The sequence below is a fragment of the Eretmochelys imbricata genome, chromosome 1 (assembly GCF_965152235.1).
Source record: "Eretmochelys imbricata isolate rEreImb1 chromosome 1, rEreImb1.hap1, whole genome shotgun sequence".
Classification (NCBI taxonomy): Eukaryota; Metazoa; Chordata; order Testudines; family Cheloniidae; genus Eretmochelys; species Eretmochelys imbricata.
In genome coordinates, this window is record NC_135572.1 from 25533574 (window position 1) to 25555683 (window position 22110).

Genomic DNA, 22110 nt, shown 5'->3' on the forward strand with positions numbered 1-22110 from the left:
GGCCTGCCCAAAATGCCAAGGCTGACTCTGGAGTTTAATGAAAGAGACAAGGTAGGTGAAGTAATATCTTTTATTGGACCAACTTCTGTTGGTGGAAGGCACAAGCTTTTGAGCTGTGCAATAGCTTGAATAAGAGGTATTACCTCACCCACCTTGTCTCTCTCATATCCTGGGACCCACACAGCTACATCAACAGTGTTAACAACTATAGACAATATCAAATTCTGGAGTCTAATGTACAATAGGGAAATGTCACACAGAATTTAACTGCAGTGGAACCAATAGGTTCTACTCAAATTTAATAAAGGTCTACAAAAATGACTCCACCGACCTACAGAAATTGATAGCTATCCTATGGAATTCTATAGTGGGAATATAATTCTCTTTATATTATAGGTTGATTCTATTGCATTTTAACAACATAGGAATTGCTATATTGGTTCAGACTTGAGATCCATCTAGTCCAGTATCCTGTTTCTAACAGTGGCCTGAACCAGAAACTTTAGAGAAAGGTGTAAGAACCCCACAGAAGGCTGACAATTTATTCCCCTGCTTTCCCAACGCTCTTGTGCCAAGCTCAGCATCAGTGGCATGAAAAAGAATAATGACACTACTTAATAACAATTGAACTCAGTGGGTCTAATCATATGCTTAAAATTTACGAAGTGCTTAATGCTTAATTGGATCAGGGCCATTGTCCATCAACCTGTGAAAATTCTGATATTCCTGTACTTATTCTAAATGCTCTGTTTTTCACCCCAAACCATGTGGATTTCCCAGCAACCTCAGAAAATGTCCCAACGATCCCCAGCTGTTTTACATATATATGCTGGTCACTGCTCTTGACTTCTACTTTTATAGGCATAATATCGACCATGTATTTTCAGCCTGGGTGGGGAGGGTCTCAATTCCCAGGTACGTCAAACAGTTAGTCCTCCTCATATTGCTAAATGGGAGGCAGATTCTGTGCACTCACACAGTACGTAAAGGGATTTGTTATGGAACAAGTTGAGAAACAATGGGATAAACTATGATATTTTAAAACATTTTACTCAATGCTATTTACATAGTTGTATTTTGGTGTTCTTAAATGATTCTTAAATGTTAATCACATTATAATTACACTTTGGAAAGCATCTCCTAATTCTCTGTTATTCAACAGTCAAGAATTGCTTTGACTATCAAAATAACACATTATGGGTTTTGATTATTTTTGAACAGCTAGTGGAAAAACATCAATAATTTTTTTTTTTTTAAATTGCTTTTGGAGTAGCTATAGCAAGGCTTCTTGCACCTTCATCTGAAGCAGCTGGTCCTGGGCCACTGGACTCGCCAGACCACTAGTTTGACCAAGTGTATGAATTTCTATATTTTTATGTTACGTTTTATCTCAGAGGAAATATTTAGGAAACAAAGTCTTAGCCTTTGAAAAGTGAGATCTATAACAAAGATGAAAAAGGCTAATGTAGTGCCCATCTTTAAAAAAGGGAAGAAGGAGGATCCGGGAAACTGCAGGCCAGTCAGCCTCATCTCAGTCCCTGGAAAAATCATGGAGCAAGTCCTCAAGGAATCAATTTTGAAGCACTTAGAGGAGAGGGAAGTGATCAGGAACAGTCAGCATGGATTCACCAAGGGCAAGTCATGTCTCCCTAACCTAATTGCCTTCTATGATGAGATAACTTCCTCTGTGGATGAGGGGAAAGCAGTGGACATGTTATTCCTTGACTTTAGCAAAGCATTTGATTCGGTCTCCCACAGTAATCTTGCCAGCAAGTTAAAGAAGTATGGGCTGGATGAATGGACGATAAGGTGGATAGAAAGCTGGCTAGATCATAGGGCTCAACAGGTAGTGATCAACTGCTCCATGCCTAGTTGGCAGCTGATATCAAGTGGAGTGCCCCAAGGGTCGGTCCTGGGGCGGGTTTAGTTCAATATCTTCATTAATGATCTGGAGGATGGCGTGGATTGCACCCTCAGCAAGTTTGCAGATGACACTAAACTGGGAGGAGAGGCAGATAAGCTGGAGGGTAGGGATAGGATACAGAGTGCCCTAGACAAATTAGAGGATTGGGCGAAAAGAAATATGATGAGGTTCAACAAGGACAAGTGCAGAGTCCTGCACTTAGGATGGAAGAATCCCATGCACTGTTACAGACTAGGGACCGAGTGGCTAGGCAGCAGTTCCGCAGAAAAGGACCTAGCGGTTACGGTGGATGAGAAGCTGGATATAAGTCAACATTGTGCCATTGTTGTTAAGAAGGCTAACAGCATTTTTGGGCTGTATAAGTAGGAGCATTGCCAGCAGATCAAGGGACGTGATCGTTCCCCTCTGTTCATAGAATCATAGAATATCAGGGTTGGAAGGGACCTCAGGAGGTCATCTAGTCCAACCCCCTGCTCAAAAGCAGGACCAATCCCCAATTAAATCATCCCAGCCAGGGCTTTGTCAAGCCTGACCTTAAAAACTTCTAAGGAAGGAGATTCTACCACCTCCCTAGGTAACACATTCCAGTGTTTCACCACCCTCCTAGTGAAAAAGTTTTTCCTAATATCCAACCTAAACCTCCCCCACTGCAACTTGAGACCATTACTCCTTGTCCTGTCCTCTTCTACCACTGAGAATAGTCTAGAACCATCCTCTCTGGAACCACCTCTCAGGTAGTTGAAAGCAGCTATCAAATCCCCCCTCATTCTTCTCTTCTGCAGACTAAACAATCCCAGCTCCCTCAGCCTCTCCTCATAAGTCATGTGTTCCAGACCCCTAATCATTTTTGTTGCCCTTCGCTGGACTCTTTTCAATTTATCCACATCCTTCTTGTAGTGTGGGGCCCAAAACTGGACACAGTACTCCAGATGAGGCCTCACCAATGTCGAATAGAGGGGGACGATCATGTCCCTCGATCTGCTCGCTATGCCCCTACTTATACATCCCAAAATGCCATTGGCCTTCTTGGCAACAAGGGCACACTGCTGACTCATATCCAGCTTCTCGTCCACTGTCACCCCTAGGTCCTTTTCCGCAGAACTGCTGCCTAGCCATTCGGTCCCTAGTCTGTAGCTGTGCATTGGGTTCTTCCGTCCTAAGTGCAGGGTCCTGCACTTATCCTTATTGAACCTCATCAGATTTCTTTTGGCCCAATCCTCCAATTTGTCTAGGTCCCTCTGTATCCTATCCCTGCCCTCCAGCGTATCTACCACTCCTCCCAGTTTAGTATCATCCGCAAATTTGCTGAGAGTGCAATCCACACCATCCTCCAGATCATTTATGAAGATATTGAACAAAACCGGCCCCAGGACCGACCCCTGGGGCACTCCACTTGACACCGGCTGCCAACTAGACATGGAGCCATTGATCACTACCCGTTGAGCCCGACAATCTAGCCAACTTTCTACCCACCTTATAGTGCATTCATCCAGCCCATACTTCTTTAACTTGCTGACAAGAATACTGTGGGAGACCGTGTCAAAAGCTTTGCTAAAGTCAAGAAACAATACATCCACTGCTTTCCCTTCATCCACAGAACCAGTAATCTCATCATAGAAGGCGATTAGATTAGTCAGGCATGACCTTCCCTTGGTGAATCCATGCTGACTGTTTCTGATCACTTTCCTCTCATGTAAGTGCTTCAGGATTGATTCTTTGAGGACCTGCTCCATGATTTTTCCGGGGACTGAGGTGAGGCTGACTGGCCTGTAGTTCCCAGGATCCTCCTTCTTCCCTTTTTTAAAGATTCGACATTGGTGAGGCCTCATTTGGTACTGTGTCCAGTTTTGGGCCCCACACTACAAGAAGGATGTGGAAAAATTGGAAAGAGTCCAGCGGAGGGCAACAAAAATGATTAGGGGGCTGGAGCACGACTTATGAGGAGAGGCTGAGGGAACTGGAATTATTTAGTCTGCAGAAGAGAAGGATGAGGGGGGATTTGATAGCTGCTTTCAACTATCTAAAAGGGGGTTCCAAAGAGGATGGATCTAGACTGTTCTCAGTGGTAGCAGATGACAGAATGAGGAGTAATGGTCTCAAGTTGCAGTGCGGGAGGTTTAGGTTGGATATTAGGAAAAAAAATTCACTAGGAGGGTGGTGAAGTACTGGAATGAGTTACCTAGGGAGGTGGTGGAATCTCCTTCCTTAGAGGCTTTCAAGGTCAGGCTTGACAAAACCCTGGCTGGGATGATTTAGTTGGGGATTGGTCCTGCTTTGAGCAGGAGGTTGGACTAGATGACCTCCTGAGGTCCCTTCCAACTCTGATATTCTATGATTCTATGAAAGCCTTAAAAATATATCAAGCAAGAAGAGGGTCACTCCAGACAGTTCCCCTTAAAATCTCACAGAAATATTAGACATATTTGTATGTTAACATTCATATATTGAAGCTTCTAAGGGCATGATCCAAAGCTCATTAAAGTGAATAGATAGACAACTACATTCATATCCACCAATTATCAATATTTCATTCCTGCAGTGATGGAATTGAGAAACTAATGGCAACAAGTACAGTTACCTTAATGACAATGGTCTCATAATGCTACCATTGAATCTACCATCTCTGCAAGTATTTGGAATCTAATTATTACAAACAGATTCATAAAGTGAAAAGCCACAAGAATGCTCACTGAACAGCTATGACCCAATACATTTTCATTATTACTATTTATTATTTATTATTATTATTATTTACCTTTTGTAGCATAGTATCACCTATCAGCCAGCAAAGACTGGGGCACCATTGTGCTTGATGCTGTACATACATGTGGGAAGAGAGAGTCTCTGCTCTGAACAGCAAGACAGACAAACTGTGGGAGGGGAAAATGTAGGCACAGAGAAGTGATTTATGCAGTGCCATGCCACACGGAAGTCCAATGGCATCACCAGGATCAGAACCGAGGTCTCACAAGTCCAATTCCATGCCCTAGTCACTGGACTACGGCTCATCTTTTTAGCTAGACCACTGTGAAAAATTCATTTTTGCCGTTAAATTATATGGGGTCAATCTCTCCCTCGGAGAAGAGAAGCATGTGCATCTCCACTTGGCATCAATAAAAATTGCACACACTTCTCCAAGGTCACAGCTTAGCCCACTATGACACTTGTCCAACATTTGTCCCACAGCACATTGTGATGATTCAGGATTTGCATAAAGGTGCAGGGAGAAGTATTATTTGAAAAAAATGTATACTTTGACTCCCAGAGCCCCGCCAGATGCTAACCCATAAATACGGACCACAGGATTATGCATTTCTTGGAGAGAGGGGTCTGAGTCACAAAATTTGGATCTGGATTTTAAACACACAAAGATTGGGGTTGGGGCCTGGATCTGGGTCAGGCAAATCATGTCTTCACCTACAGCAACATGCAGGGTACAGGCACTGCATGTCCAGCGAGGCCGGGTATAAATAGCAGTGTAGACAGTGAGACGCAGCTTAGGTAACAGAGTAGAGAACCCTACCTGCCGGAGCCCCCAGGTTATATACCCTACATGGCTCCCCACATGCCCCAACACAATTTTAGCAGTGTAGTGCCCTGCCAGAGCCTTTCCCGACTGAAGTGAAAGGCTCCGGCAGGTGGGGGCGGGGGGAGGGGAGCAGTGGGGAAAGGCTGTGGCATCTCTCTCCTGCCAGAGCCTTTCACTGCAGCATTAGCAACATACCACAGGGACAACTGTGGTCACCGCCTGCCTTTCACTGCTGTGTGTAGCTGTGTGTGTAATGCCCTGTACTTTACATGCTGCCATAAATATTGATATAGACACAGAAGAGTGACTTTGCATCCTCCCTCCCCCCGCACACGCACACACACACTTCTTCTTGAAACCCACAAGTTTAATTTTTCATTACACTTTTCTTCCTCTGTGACTGTTGTCATGGAAGGGGATAATTTCACTATCTATGGTGCCATCCTTTGCCATAATCTATAAAACAGATAAGAAAGGGCTACATTGTGATCTAATTTCTAATGCTGTATACAGAGCATAGCAATGTCACTCCAGGAGCAGCTGTGGCAAGGAATTAACTCAGTAACAATTTCTTCCATGCAGGGATGAGTAAGTTATTGCAGCTCTTTAGAGGATGCAGTTTACCACCCCACCCCCTTGCACTAGCTCAGCTCCATGGGCTGGCATGCATGTGTGAGGGGACTTATCCAAAGCTTTGCCCCCTCATTTGTGGGGAGAGTAACAAACCCATGGAAGCTGCTCTTTCCTTCTGCACAGGACAGCGATCCAGACACTGTGCAAGGTGTGAGGGAAGAACTTGCACCCCCTTTAAGCCATTTTGCCCCCAAGTAATTTTTTTGGATTAATTACTTACAACTAATATTCATTAAAAGTAGTATTTATCTAATTAATAGGTACTAATGTGACAGCTGCCAGATTTGCTGATACACTGGGGACTGAACCAGGAGCTAAAAAGAATTAACTGCTACAGCTTGAGCTAAAGAGCCCACAGGCCCTGTGTGGTGCTGTAAGAGACTCCTGTCCTCTATGGATTGAGCACAGAGGGAATCTGTAACACACACTCACAAGTGGGTTACACGAACACACTGTCAAACCATTTTTAGCTCCTGGTTATTTTAGCCCAAAAGAGGATGGCAGCACGCTTGTGTGGAATTTTACTTCATTTCTGCTGAGGGTTCCACCGCTGGAACTATTAGTGAGATACATTTTGGTTTCTTTTCCCCAAAATTGGAAAAAAATGTGAAAATGAATTTACCACAAATATTTCCACTACTCTAAAATTTCACACCCTCATTTATTTTAAATGAGCCCCTAAGCAAAGGAACTTGTGCAAACCCTGGATCGGGCCTGTTAGTTGTGAAAGTGACCAATCCTGCTGATCTGTCTTTCAGGAAGAAAATGGCTAAACCCTCTGCCAGGTGGTCTTTCTTTCTGATACAGACATTTAGTAATTCTTAGTAAAGGTCTCTTTTTAAATTACTGAGACAAAGTCATTTCCCTCAGATCAGCAATCTTGCTTTGATCTCTGAGCAGTGATACTAAGCTTCTCTCATATATCCCCATATACTCAGCCTTTCCTCACACAGATCTGAGTTTCCTGCCAGTCGGCCTTTCATTTGCCTTCCTGAACTGCCCCCTAGGCAGAACCCAGGTTCTTGCCCACTAAGTTCTTCACACACTGCTCCCCTCTTCTCTTCACTCCAGCCACTCGCATGCTACCTATGTATTTATATGGCGCTCCATTGCTGGAGCATCTGAGTGCCTCATCCTCATTAATGAATTTATCCTCACCACACCCCTGTGAGGTAGGGAGATATTATCCCTATTTTACAGTGAGGGAACTGAGGCACAGGATACATTACATGAGTTGCCCATGATCACCAACAGGTCAGTTGCTGAGCTGGAAATGGAACCCGGCTCTCCTGAGTGCTAGACTAATGCCCCTATCAACTAGAGCACTCGTTGTAACACTAAGCTGCATTTGGCTAGACTTTACCCATGTATAGCTGAGTCATTTGCACACATCTAGTCCTACATAGGCACAGCTGAGCTCCTTGTGATCAATCCCACTTCCTGAGCTGACTTGCTCCTGCTCAGTTAGCCTCTCCGTGAGCAGCTAAGTTGCACGCTCAGCCATTTCTTGCACAGAGATGCAGCTTCTTCCTGATGCACAACCCAGCCTGCTTTTTGAGCACCGCAAAATCTAGCAAATTCAACAAATTAAGGGCTAGCGTGCCCTTACCCCGCCATAGCCAGCAAGGGAAGTGGGGGGGAGGGAAGGGGGATAAAATTCCCTCCTCCTTTATGTGTCTGTATTAGTGTAACCCACATCATAGACCCTCAGTGCTCAATGGAACGGATGGACCATGCTCCCCCTGAGGCAAGGGAATGAGGGCTGGTGATGGGAGACTTCCTTCCCCTCCTGCACATGCCATCTAGCAGAGCTGGATGGATGCACAGGCAGGAATTATACTGTACTTCATAAAGGGATGTTGCAATTTTAAGTTACACACACTCACAGTCCAAGAGGAGAGTCCTGAAGAAACTGTGCTTCACAGGAGTGGGTCTGAGGCACGATGTCTCCCTAGGCACCTTCTCAGGGCTATGCCAAAGGGCATCACCTAGCCCTATTTTACTAAGGAGAAGGTTGCTTTTTTGTTTTGTTTTGTTTCAAACCAATGTATGGTCAGGGCAAGTATCCTAAACCAAGCTGTTCAGAAAGGAATGCAAAAAAAATTTGCAAGATTATTTTTTGGAAAGAGAAAGTTACTATTTATAGTGAAGTAGCATGAGGAACTGCTGCTAGATGCAAAATATTAGTGGATTTGAATTAAAAAAAAATACAGAAAAACAATAAATACCAAAGGCTCAATCCTGTCCTCAGCTATACTGGTAAGAAAGTGTCAGGTATGAAAGAGGAAAAAAGAAACTAGGGCTATGTTTTCACTGCAGAATTAACTGGAGCTATCTACACTTCAGGTAACTCGCCTTGAGTTAGCCTATCTCACGTGAGAGCAACCTCACTGCAGAATAACAGTTGAGCAGCACAGTGGCTGGATTAGCAGCACGGAGTGGTCATGTTAGCAGCTATTGCAGAAGTTTTGTTCAAATATCAGAAAAGAGTCTTGACTAACGGTGAGGAGAAGGAGACAAAGTCAGGTGCACAGTATGAAACAGAACTTTTGCTATTAGAAATGAGTATTAAAGACAATGAGGAACAGAATGCTGATATTGCCAGTCTCTGACCCAATCAAACCAATGTCATTTATGTGATTTAGCCTTATGTAATTTAGCCACATAACTAAGAATAAAATTATTTAACCCAACAAAATTAATACTCCATATTTCTTTTTGCAATATGTTCTGCAGATAGATACACTGTTTAATGGACGTATTTCTTGTACTCTAATCAGTGCCATCCGTAATATTTTCTGTCTGGTGACCTGAGGAGGCCACAAGCAATAAGCACAGATGGATACCGTCTTGTGTATACATCTCTACTAAACTGAATAAATGCAGGGTTAAAGTAGCACATAATTTTTTACACTTGAAATTCAGTGCACTCACCTTTTCATTTGGGGTTGAATCCAATCCCACTAGGCCTATGAGGTAAACATTTGCTGAGCGTTTAAAATGTTTTCCATGCATTAAAAAAAAAACCCTTGAGGGCTATTGTCACAAACATTTTCTGTCTTTCATCTCTGTAGAATACTATCACAGACAGGCAATGCAATCACTGTTACTACTGAGAATGCTGAGAGTTTAGTGTCCATTGAGAGTTACCTTTTTCACAAAGTTTTTGGTCACTGTTCTTTGTGCTATTTATGTAAGAGAAAACCAAAGCTGAGCTGGCATGTGACTCCAGGCCCAAGTTCTATCTGCATCAAAAATCATACTCATGATTAAGGATAAGATTTTGTCATACTATTTTATTTTTAGTAAAAGTCATGGACAGATCCCGGGCAATAAACAAAAATTCACGGAAGCCATGTGTGGTGTTTAGATGCTGCTTGTAATTCTTAGAACTGGGAGCACTGGCATTTGGGAGTCTGAAAGGACAGGAAACAGGAAGGAGGCGGGGGGAAGTTGAGGAGGCGGAGTGAGAGCTACCAAGGGTGCAGCAGCAGCTTGGTAAAGAGGTTTCCCCTTTAAAAATAAAGTCCTGTTGAAGTTTGTTAGTACCTTGCCTGGTTGCTACAACACCATGACCTGTCTGTGACTTTTGCTGCTGCAACTCCACGGTTTCTCCCACCACCGTGGTGGCTGGGAGCTGTGGGGATCCCCCTCCGCCCATGGCGACTGCGAGCTGCAGGGTGACCATATTTCCCAAAGAGAAAACGGGACATCCCAGCCACTCGCCCAAGGCAGCCCCCTCCCACCACGGGAGGCTGTCCCCCCATTGCTGGAACCCTGAGGAGGGGCCCCTCAGGAGTCCGTCACCTGTGGCTGGAACTTTGCAGCCCCTTCCATCCCCCCCCATCACTTGTCGCTGTTGTTGCCTGTCACTGGAACCCTACCAGGGCCCCACTGGCTGTCAGCTCCAGAGTCCTGCAGCCCCCGGGGAGGCTCTCTTTCATGGACCTCTCTGGAAATCTCAGATTCCCTACTTCCATGACATCCCTGTCATAAATGTAGCCTTACTCATGATTTATGCAAGGTGTCTGTGTGTAAAATCTTGATGGGGCAAGGGGAGTAAATCCATGATGGAAGGCTATCCCTGTGGACTTGCTCTGGACTGTGACACCCCCCTGCCCTGGCTAAGCTGCACTAGCTGGTATATGGGGGAGGGGGCAGATCCAGAGCTCCAGCTAGTTCCCACCCCTGCCCACCTACCTGTGTGGGAAGAAGAGTTGCAGCCCATCAGTAGCTGTTCTTTCTTTGCCCAGGCACGCTGGACTTGGGCAGTGGATTGACTTTGGACCCTGCCTTCCCTGGGTAGATGTGTAACCAGGTTCATGATTCAGCCCCCTACCTCAACCCCCCATGGTTTGAAGCCATTTTCCAAGCTCTTCCTAAATGCCATATTTTTTTCCTCACAGAAATAATGCACAAAAAGGCCCCACCACTAGACATTATCTAATGCTTCAAAAAATCTTTTCCAGTTTCTGAAACCTCTCCTGTTTGTCACCCCTCACACCATAGTGTGTATTTCTAGGCTCACTGCGCTGTGGCAGGGTGGTTGGCCTTAGGCCTTCTTTTTTGCAGCACACCCAGGGCTTGCCCATCAGCTCATTAATGTACACTAAGGCGTAGCTTACTGATTAAACTGCCTCTCAGGAACCTTGCTGCTCACTGTAGCTTATCAAATAAACATGCCATGCTACCAATAATACTCAAATACTCAGCTGAAACAAGCATTGACTCTTTTATAGTCAAACAAATGCTATTGTGCTGAAACAAGTCATCTTTAGACAATAACAAGCTGGAATAGATATATATTCTCTACTAGCTGCAGCAAGGGGAATGTATTACAGAGACTCATCCTGAGTCATGCATCAGTCCCTTCACATTGCTCCTGCTGAAAAGAAATGAGGATGGCTCCAGTGAAGGGGGAGTTTCCAATAGCCACAGAGCTTGTATTGCGGGCTCTTGAATCATCTTTGTGCAGCCTCCAGGATCAGAGGTAATGATAGGATCATTTCCTAGGGACAGCAGGATATAAAGAGACGCTGTGGCACTCCATTAATCTCCAGTTGGCTGAAAGCCCCTTGCGGCCCCAGCCAGCTTGCTACAGTTTAAAGCAGGCCCAGGTTGGGTAGCTGCAATTAGTTTCCCCCAGCTCAGCTGTCTCTAGTAGATACTGGGCACCACTGCTTTTATGTCCCACTCATCACCATGGCTTTTTATTGCAGATGATAGCCACCCCACCCCCACATATTTCTCTCTTTCTGAATTGTGTAGAAATACGTTTCGCCAATACAGCTGGGAGACATTTTTATGCCGACCCTTTTTTCAGTGAAAAATGCAGATTCAGCAACAGCAAAATGCTTTGTAAATTCATATCAGTTTTGCCAAATGTTTGTGGAGGGGGGAGTAAAAATTCTGAACAAAATCAAAATGTTTCATTTTGGCATTTTCTAAACAAAACCGTTTGATTTTTCAGCATAAAACAACTCTTTGTTCAAAAATTTCCTTTAATTTAATTTGTTTTAAATTAAAAAACATTAAAAAATTGTCAAAATTCAAATAAAACATTTCTGATCTTGTCAAAACAAAATTTTTCACTCAACCCAAAATGATTTTTTTAAAAACTTTTCATTTCACCAAACCTTTCTAAAATTGTTGGTTCAACTCGAAACAATTTTTTTGACATTTTGAAATTGCCAGTGTACTGAAAAATCCCTAATTCACACAGCTCTGTTCATAGATGAACTTGGTATTATCTTGTGCAAGAAAGTGCATAAATCACTCCAACAGAATAGAGTCTTCTTTTTAATCCAGAGCTGTTTACTATTTAGACTTCTAAAATAAACCATCATCTCAACATGCCACCTCTAAAACATTCTTACAGCTAGACATGACAACCCCTGAATATAACCAGGAAACATTCTGTATCATTTATCAAAAGTAGGACGTCATTTATATTTAACCTCTCTTTTTTTCCTTTTCTCTCTCTTTTTTTTAAGATCTACAAGTATATCCATTACATTGACTCTGTCTCACAGTCACTGAGGGCCCATTGGGCATCAAATCCTACTACTTTGCAAATGAGCAACTCTTAGTAAAATCAATGGGCGTTTGAGGTTTACATGAACAAAGCACCTAAATGACTTCTGAAAGAGGGACTTAGGTCCTTTTGAAAATTTGAGGCCAGCAACAGAGAAACACCTCCATGTGTTAAGCGTGTAAAAGGTGGTATATAGGGTGATGAGCACCCACAAGTCCAACTGAAGTCAATAGATTCTCTGTAAATCAGGCCACAAATGGATGGAATAAGGCAAGGCAACAGAGCAACCTCAATAGGAAAAAAATAGCCATAGTAATGGACTCACATTGGTTGAAGATGCAGAAATAAATAAGCAATTACAGTTATTCAAAAAGGTGTGGTGATTGTTTCGTTCTTGTGATGGGTCAATGAGAGAAGGCAGGAGCCCATGTAGCCATGCTATTCTCCATTGTTCACCATCCAAAGAGGAATAGGCAGCATGGTAAAAAGGGCGGGAAGCGTGACCTGGGAAGTGGATAGAGGCCTAGATTCTACAAGTGACAAGGGCCCAAGCCCCATAGATTCCAAGCCAACTGCACGGACGTGCTTCCCTTCCACGTTCTTCACAGGCTCACCCTTCCATCGCCCATACAGCCGGCTTCACTGTCATGTTGCTCTTTTTTTTGCCAGCTGTACAGCATGCTTGTGAACCTGCCAACAGAACCTTCATTCTTCGGGCAGCATATACTCACCTTTCCAATTGCACTTCCTTGGAGGTGGAGCATGTCATAGTCAAGTGACTGTTCTGAGACCCCCATCACGTAGGCTGGCGCCCCTGCCCTCCAGCACCCAAAGTCCATTAATTTATGTGGAATGTGTGGCAAATACACAGAGGCACACTGCACATACAGCAGTCAACTTTCCTCTTTGTGCAATTACCGTAGTCTCATTTCCTGCTTGATTAATGCCTCTAATATTTTCCTCTCTCTCCTTTCCATGCAGATGGAAGTGAGCATTTGTGCCATGATGACTGACCACCAGATCATTTGAAAGAACAGCTGCATACTTGCTTTAGAACAATGCTAATGGAACAGCACTACAGCCAAAGGAAAATAATCATTCATAAATAATCTCTCCATTTTGAAGAGACTTTTATTTCATTTATTTATTTCATTTCACAAAGACTGGACCAGCTGTGTCTTAAAACAACATTCAGATCAGCCATAGTTTTAGTTATTAATGGCATCACATTGATATGCATTTTCAAATAATGTAGCAAAGAACAAGGATAACATAAATCAGAAATAATTATCTATATATTACAGCCATTCTCTGAAAAACTGTATTATGCAGCAATACCTTCCAAACAGGGACACTGTGTACAGTGTAATGTATACACACAAGCCTCTCTGGTATCTATATCATAGATGACAAAGATTCTGCTAAAATGATATCCTGAACTTCAGGAAACACACACGCACAGTACATAACTTATGTGTGTGTGTGTTTGTGCACATGACCCAGTTGTACTATGCATATCAGTGAACACCTATAATTATACAGGGTTACTCACCTGCCTAGCAGCAAAAACTCTCCAGCCAGACCCAAGCGCCTCATGGCCATTAGCAGCCCTCTCACAGTCATGCCCTCACAGAAGCAAGCAACCACTCTTGCCTTGGGCAGGTGGCTCCTTAGCTTTTTCAACAGCTTGTCAAAACTCTGTTCGCCAGCATTGCTATAGATCTTGTAGGAATGGGCAATGCAGATCCCCTCCTTGCCCGACATATCTTTGAAGGCTTCCATTCCACTCTCACCATAGTTTCCTACATGGAAATAAAAGAAACCCACAAACTGTAAATTAATAGATTAAAATTTCAAGAAGGTTTTCCATATTAGGAAATAAACAAATCAGGTTAAATGCATTGGTATTTTATTGGTGTTTACATTACTGATGCTAACAAGGTACCATTAAGAAATATTCTTTTTTTAAAAAAAGAGAGAGAACACAATGCTTACAACAAAATGTTTATAAATCACAGAACTAACCTAACCCTTCAAAGTCTGCTAAATTGACTGAATTAGCTCAGTTGCTTTGAGGTTTTTGGCAGTTTTTAAAAGGTAAAAATAATTGTTCAGAACTAATTGTTTGTTTGTTTTCTTCCTGCTTTAAAATATTCTGAATGTTAAAAATGTTAATTAGCAAAAATGTGACTTTGTAAATAACACAATCTGAAGCATACCAGTATTTTAAACATGCTAATAATGTATGCGTGGCAAAAGTAATCCTCTGAGGAAAGGTCCTTTTCTGCGCATCTCTAGAGAAAAGGTGGTAAAACTGAAGACACAGAGGTCATGGTAAGCTAAAATCCTAGGTTTTGTTTTGTTTTTTTATTAAAGTAGAAATGTAAATCCAAACCAGAATAAAAGAGCTTTCATGCTTTCTCGCATGCTGCCCCTCACGCACAGGAGAAGCTCCTTGTAAACATTCACAACCACGCCCCCCCCCCATTATCTCTTTCAAATCCTTCCTTAAAACATTCCTTTGCTAAACTTGACCATGATTTGGGCATTGGTGTCCTGAGACTGAGGCCTAACAAGCAGACCAATATTGTCTCATTGTTTCCTTGTCTCTCTGCCTGTATTCACCTGTTGCTCCTTGTCTTTGATAGCAAGCGCTGTGGAGCTGGGACCATCTCTTTGTTATCCATTCATATGGCACCTAGCACAATGGCATACAGGTCCATGACTGGAGCTATGAGGCACCACCACAATACAAATAAGAAGAAGACAGTGAGAGACCAGGAAAGTGAGACCGCTGCTGGGAACTGATCCCCAACTCATCTGTGTTAGTGCCTCAGGGAAAGAAACTCTAACCAGGTGCAAACTTTACAGAATATCAACATAATACAGGAACATACTAAAACAGTGACAATGGAAAGATATTGCATTGAGTGGTTAGAGCTGGATCTGGGAATTTGGACTCATAAGTTTTACTTCTAGCTCTGCCACTGTGTAGCTTTACGACTTTGGGCAAGTCATTTCCAGCCCTCTCCAACTCAGCTAACACATCTATGAAATAAACATCATTTGTATTATGGTAGACTCTTGAGGCCTATTATGATAGGCACCATAAATAAACATAATAAGAGACTGGCTCTAGCTTGAAGACCATTCACTCTAAATAGACAGCACAGACAAAGGGTAAGAGAAAGGAAGTATTTTACACAAAGAGAAATGAGGCATAGAGTGATTAAGTGACTTGTGTGTGAAAGGTCATACTGTCAGTTTGTGGCAGAGCCAGGATTTCAACCTAGACCTTCTGGTTTACAGTCTAGAGTTTTAACCACAAAACTACCCTCCCTCCCATATTAGGATTAAAACTGGTCCAAAATCAGAAGTTCTGCCCGATTCAAATCTGGAAGAACAATCAAAATATGATCAATTCTCACAAAACAGAAAGTTCAAAAACTGTTTGATTTTGGAATGTTAAAATGTTTCATTTTGGCTTAGTTCAATGTCAGTTTGTTTTCCTCTAAGCTGCTGTGGTGTCTCATGGACCTGTAGCTTGCATGTCTCATGACCCATTTTAATCTATGAGCCTGGCTCCTGAGCCAGAATATATCTCCCATGATGTGCCATGGTCATGTGGCTCACGTAAGGCAATGCATCAGTTCATCCAGAGGCTGAGACTGCAGTAAATCATGGGAAATGTAGTCTAGCCAGGGAACCCAGCCGACAGACTAAATGGAGATATTAGGTACTCAAACTACAATGAGGTCCTGCAGCACTTCAGGCCTACACAAATTAATGGCTAACTGACCCAAAATGAAACATCAAGTTGGTTTGAAAAAATATACATATTTTCTTTTGATTTTCCCAACAGAAAATTCAAAAATTATCAGCAAAATTATAATTTGTTGATGGGAAATTTTGATTGTGCAGAAACTGCATTTCCATTGAAAAAAACTTTTCCGTGGAAAATTTCCAACCAGTTGTAATTCACCTACAGAACTAGGTCTCTTCAAGGTGTAAAACACTCAACTCCTCAGATGAAAGTGCAAGTACAAACTGTTACCTTGAGACTTGCTCTAAAACTGAGGATATGCAATGCAACTACAATGCAGCACAAATAGCAGTTTTCTCAATAAATGTCCCAACCATTGACTCTTTTATAATCAAACAAATACTATTATGTCACAGATGTACTGGTCATGTGTTAGAGAGCTTATTCCTTCACTCTCCCACTTCCCTGGTCCTTCTCGCATGAACAGAGAGCAACAATACCCGAAGTCCGAAGGTGCAAACAATTCAATGTTTATTGGGGTGAACTTCCAGCAAGCTGAAATACAAGTTCCTTTTTCCTTATTTTCGAATCCCAACTTACTTCCTGTTTGCCCCTAATTTATATAGTAATATTCTTAGCTATACCTTAACCAATCATTCTACTGAAATTTAACTAACCAATCCTAACATATTGTAACATGATTAGCTAACCAATTATATCCCACCACCTTAATTAGTTTACACCCAGCAAAATTAATTATACAGCAGACAGAAGCAATTACAGAACCAGACAGAGACCATGCCAATAAACAATAGCAAAGTGGGAACTATAATGACAAAACAATACAGAAGTGAGGATTTCACAACTACATCTATAAAGACATAAGAGTTTCCCAGCTGTGTCTATTGATAAGTGAGTTCTTACCAGACAGAAAACTATCAACCTCAATTTCCTTTTACATCTTCTAGGCACTTCCCTTTCTCTGGAGGTGATAGGCACTATCAGGACAGGATTGTATTCCTACAGCCCAATAGCACCTTCTTTCAATGTGACTACTTTGGAATGTGAGGATGTGACCGGTCGCTTCCCAGCTTATGGTTGCCTCTGTCGCTTAGCCAAAGGCCTTAGCCTAAGAACAGGGCCTCAGACTGTCACAGTAAGAGAAGGACCTTACACTGGCAGACAGTGATTTTGATTCTTTCTTTTATACCTCTAACTAGCCAAGTGATAAGAATACACCTAAATTCTTGAAGTACAGGCCTTTACAGACAGCCCTGAATATCTATATCCTAACACTCCACCCCTTTTTTTTTTTTCTTTTTCTTTTGGGATCCTCCTGCCCAGGTATCCCTGGAAAAGCATAGGACATATGGCGACACATTTCCTGATAGGGCCAGGCATCAAGGTGGAAGGTGTCGATGCTCCATCTGTCCCACTGCCCCTTGTGTAGTACCATGCCCTGCACCTTCTCTCATACGGGCATACTACACCTATTCCAATTAGTGTTCCAGACTTCCCAGTATAGTGGGCCCGAGAAGGTTGGGTCCGGGATGTCTAGTACATGTGGGGGGGGCTTACTACATTACTTATAGGTTATAATTAGTGGCTGTTCTCTAGGGGGTTGTGCCCCCCTTGATCGTTTCCATATGCAATGTAACACACATATAGTTAACAATACACCAGCTGCTATGATAATCCACAGCAACACCGAGAGTCCTGACTACTGCAGTATGGTCCAACATCCTGGCCACCACCAAAACAGTGCTTCTCCTCCTTTGATAAGGTTAAAATTTTGTCAGCGCCATCCTGTAGTGTGTATTGTAAGTGTGTCCAACTGTTGGCGCTTTCAGCAAGTTGCTCTTGTAATCTTTGTGTACTTTTGTCCATATTGTGTGTCCATTGAATATCCACAGTGAAATTTGGTATTGTCCAAACCAATTCAACTACTTGGTACAGTATGGGGTAGTAGGTGCTGGTTCGATTGTTTACAATGATTAAGTCCACTGATCCATTGGTGCACCTTAGTCCAGGTGGCAGTGTATAGAAGTTCATAATTTTGTCATACACTGGAAGGATTTTGCCTCCTAGTGTTATATTGCAGGATTGCATACATTCCCAACAGAATACACCGTACCCCATATACATTACCCCTAAACGCCCCCCCTTTGCAATAGGCCATTGATCCTGCTCCTCCATAGTCATAGGAGAGGGGCACATCCATATTCCTCCTCTGGATATACAACTGCTTAATGTGATGACAGTCCATTTTACCCCATTCCACCCCCCCCACACCTATTCCCTAATGGCTCCCAACGTGCTCCCCCTTCCCTACTTACTCCCATAGGGTTCAAGGGAACCACCTTATTTGCATTTCCTTCCCATGGTATCATAGTAACAATTACACAAGAACTGTCTCCACAGTTTGGAGATGTTATTTTCCAGGTAGATGGGTATGTTTTTGCAATTGTGGATAAATATGGGCTAGCCTCCCGATTTAATACTGAAGGCCATTGTTCTGACCAAGCATCTCTCATAATATCCATTAACATTATTAACTGAGCATTTTGAATACCTACGCACACTTCTCACCATGTTAGTCTTCTGAAGCCCTCCTCTACCCATGTCACCAGGTCCCCTGCCCAATGAGTTAACTGCAAGTTTACCTCTACTGCTGTCCTCCACCCTGTGGCAACTGCTGATAGTTGCTGTGCCATTAATTCATTAATTTGTTGTTGAAATTTCACATTTTGGCTTACTAATTGTTTGGTTACCCACTCGTCCCCCAGATTCCATGTACCCAGTATAGTGTTCCCAGCTGCCCACAATCCCCTTTTCCGACGACGATTCCAGGAGTGTCCCCTCACCCACGCATTGAATTGTTGTTTCAATCCTTTTATGTACATACTACAATTTGGTCCACCCACCATTCCTTGGGGTTTACCACCCATGTAATAGAGTGAAAGGACACATTAAAAAGTGCTGGCTGCACCTGCTCCCACAATGGCTCCCAGACATTTGCTCGTCAGGGAATATTCTTGGCTCCAGGCTGTAGCCACTTTAAATTTGGATTCTTCCAACTTGGCATCCATATCACCCGTAGGGTTACATTCTGTAAAATGGTTAACTCATTGTACACCCAGCGTCCCAAAGGGGATTTTACGCCTAATGTAATATGTACATAACAATCACACCTTCGGGGATTATCTTCCATGGAAGTACCATTGTGGTTACATATGGTAACATCACACCCTAAATGTGGGGCCCTATTTTCCTAAGAGGGTTCATTTGCTCCAGGAGACCAGAGGGTTATATTCTTTGGACCCTCTGTAACAAAACCACATAGCTGGGTAACTGTGTTTTCCACTATCGTTAATCATGGCACATTATTATGTCACAAATGTACTGGTCATGTAATATTTCAAGTCCCTGTAATTTTGTTACACCATACAGTAAGTGGTGCCTCATATAAAATGAAAGAAAGTGCTTCAAAATAATGAGGCCACTTACCAAATTATGCAGATTTTCAGCATTCGGAAGAAAAACATCCTGATATTCTAACTCTGAAACTGACTGAGTTTCCGAGTTGAGAAAACTCTAGCTGTGTGGTATGAGCTTGAGGGAGATTCAACAAAAACAGAATGCAGTTTTGCATCAAGGTTCTTGTACAAATCCACTTGTCATAATCATTGCTGATTAAACTACTTTATTAATTATTCATAGAAAATTCCTCTGTTGTGGAGTACTTTTGATGAGGTATGTATATTTAATTTTAGCTATACTGTAGTGGTAATGAACACACTTTGGTGGAAAACTAATCATTGCTCTTAGATTCCCTTATATCACAAAAACAAATTAGTCTGAATTTCCTTAAAGCCATGTTTCCCCTCCAGGAACAGAAAAACCAGGGAAGGCGGAAAATGTTGTGGGAGGCTATGTGAAGTTTTCATCAAGAATTTCTGCCACACATTTCCTGCAAGGGGAAAGGAGCTGGAGTTTGGGGAGTTCATGGAAGGAGAGACGCTTGGTAAGTTTTCTCAAAGAAACCATATTTTACTGATCTATGTGTATGCTTGGAAGGATTAGATTTTTATTGGTAAATGTCAGTAAATGTTGATTTCACCCTAAACACCTAAACTAATGAAAAATATTTCCATCAATAATAATCAAAATTTACAGATAGACAAAGTAAGAAAATGCTGCTTGAAAACTTATTAGAGTTTGATTTAAGGATAATTTACTTTGTATATTTTGGCATGTGATGTTGGTGTGTGCTTTAATGGTTAGAAAGCTTTAACTGTTTGAATCTCAGCATCTACTGTCATTAAATAATTATTGTCTGACCCCGCTTACTGTTCCTCCCACAATTGTGAAAATTTAAGTTACTGAAAATAAAAGAAATGCTTAAAACCCATAATCCTGTGCAACTATGAAAATTGAAATTGTTAAAAGTTTTAAAAATGCTTAAAATTAAACATTGATAATATTGATATTATCCATTGAAATTGTTTTAAACAACTGAAATGTGGTATCTATGTTGTGGTAGTAATATAAGGCCCACAACCAGGTTGGCCCCATTGTACTAAGCCGCAAGTGGGTTGCCTAGGTGGCGCTCCCTTGTGGCCCCTCAAAGTGTGAATTCCCCAGTTGCTGGTCCCTGTCAGTTGGATGCCACCCTTCATGGGTCTGGCGCCATAATGCCTTAAGCCCTCTGCCTATGACAGACTTAAGTCCCACCCCTTCTGAGGCATCAGAGTCCAAAATGAAAGGAAAATTGTGAACTTCAAACCAGGGTCACCCAAGGATTCATCAGCAGGACCCTGCCCTTCTACTCAGGGCTCGTCTCTGTGTAGCCAGTCCCTTTTTATCGGTCTTCCTGGGACCAGTCATCCCATCCACCAGGAGGCTCACCCAGCTAGCAAGCTGTCTTCGGTTCTTGGCTGGACGAAGGCTTCCCTCACAGAGGAAGAAACAGAGCTCTGCTCTGCTTTCCTGGTCAGCCCCTAACTGAGCTGGGCCTCTTCCATTTAAGTCCCCTCTTCACTCCTGAAAACTGTTGTAGGTAAAGCAGGGTGGGGCCAACCATGTCCACAGGCCCTCATTAACTGCCTTCCTACTAGCGTGGGGCCTATCTCCCCTAGCACATAGGCTCTGTCCAAAACATACAAAAATGATAATTCCTTCTCCAAAGAGCTTACACATTAAAAAGATAAGGTGTAAATAGATGGGTGCCACAAACTAGTGGGCTGGGGTGGGGGAGGCAGGGTTAGAAGGTGTACACAATTCTTAGCCAATCATTAACAATGATCAAAACTTGTCCCAAGTAAGAAATAGAAGGGAGAAGTCGATTTACTGTTACTTTGTTGCACAATTTAAGTATGAAAGGCTTGTCTACACTTACCGGAGGATCGATGCTGTGGTGATCGATGCATCGGTGTTCAATTAGCAGGTCTTCACAAGACCTGCTAAATTGACCGCCGATCACTCTCCTGTTGACTCCTGTACTCCACCTGGTCGAGAAGAGTAAGGGGAGTCGATGGGAGACCGTCTCCCGTCGATGTTGCATAGTGTGGACCCCGCGGTAAGTAGATCTAAGCTACATCAATTTGAGTTACTCTTTGTAGACAAGGCCTAAGATTCATACAACCACACCTAGAGATGAATCTGTAATGAGAAACTGGTGGTTTACATTCAAACTCTGTCCCCACTCAGTCTCTTCATTAGAGCACTTGAAAACTATGAATCTATATTGTAGCTGACTCTGCACTAGAATGTGGGCCAGATTTTCATTGGGTGCTGATCTCTTGAAAATGTGGCCAGAAGTGACTGCTGGGGACTTTTGAACATCTGGCTCCTTTTTAATGTGAATAAATGAAAGCTGAGCTCTTTTGAAAATCTGCTTCCATATGTCTCAACATGTATAAATAAATCATGTATTACATCATCTGCTAATGACTTAGCCCTGCCTCTGATTTACAGTTTGGTTCAATATAAGGCATGTGCATTACCACCTATGTTATAACTATAACGACCTGCTAGCTCAGCTTCAGCTGGATCAGTACTAGTCACTGTTAAGAAGCTTAAAAAGAACAGATTGTGCTTTTTTCTTTCTCCCCCATCCTCCGGGGATGAAAGTGAATGTAGTACAGTATATAATACTTGGATCTGATAGAAAGGGATCTGGCAAATTACTTTCTACTCCTACTATTCCTTCTGCCCAGTAATTGAGC

At 42.6% G+C, this 22110-nt stretch overlaps 1 protein-coding gene across 2 annotated transcripts in view; it reads right to left on the bottom strand.

Annotated features, from left to right (window-relative positions):
* The window catches only part of GRM5 (glutamate metabotropic receptor 5), a 315016-nt gene that overhangs the window by 160893 nt on the left and 132013 nt on the right, over nt 1-22110 (bottom strand). For both annotated transcript variants that reach the window (XM_077842228.1, XM_077842219.1), the window contains exon 2: nt 13673-13922. In XM_077842228.1, the coding sequence (XP_077698354.1) occupies nt 13673-13922 (250 nt within the window). The remainder of the gene's footprint in view (nt 1-13672; nt 13923-22110) is intronic.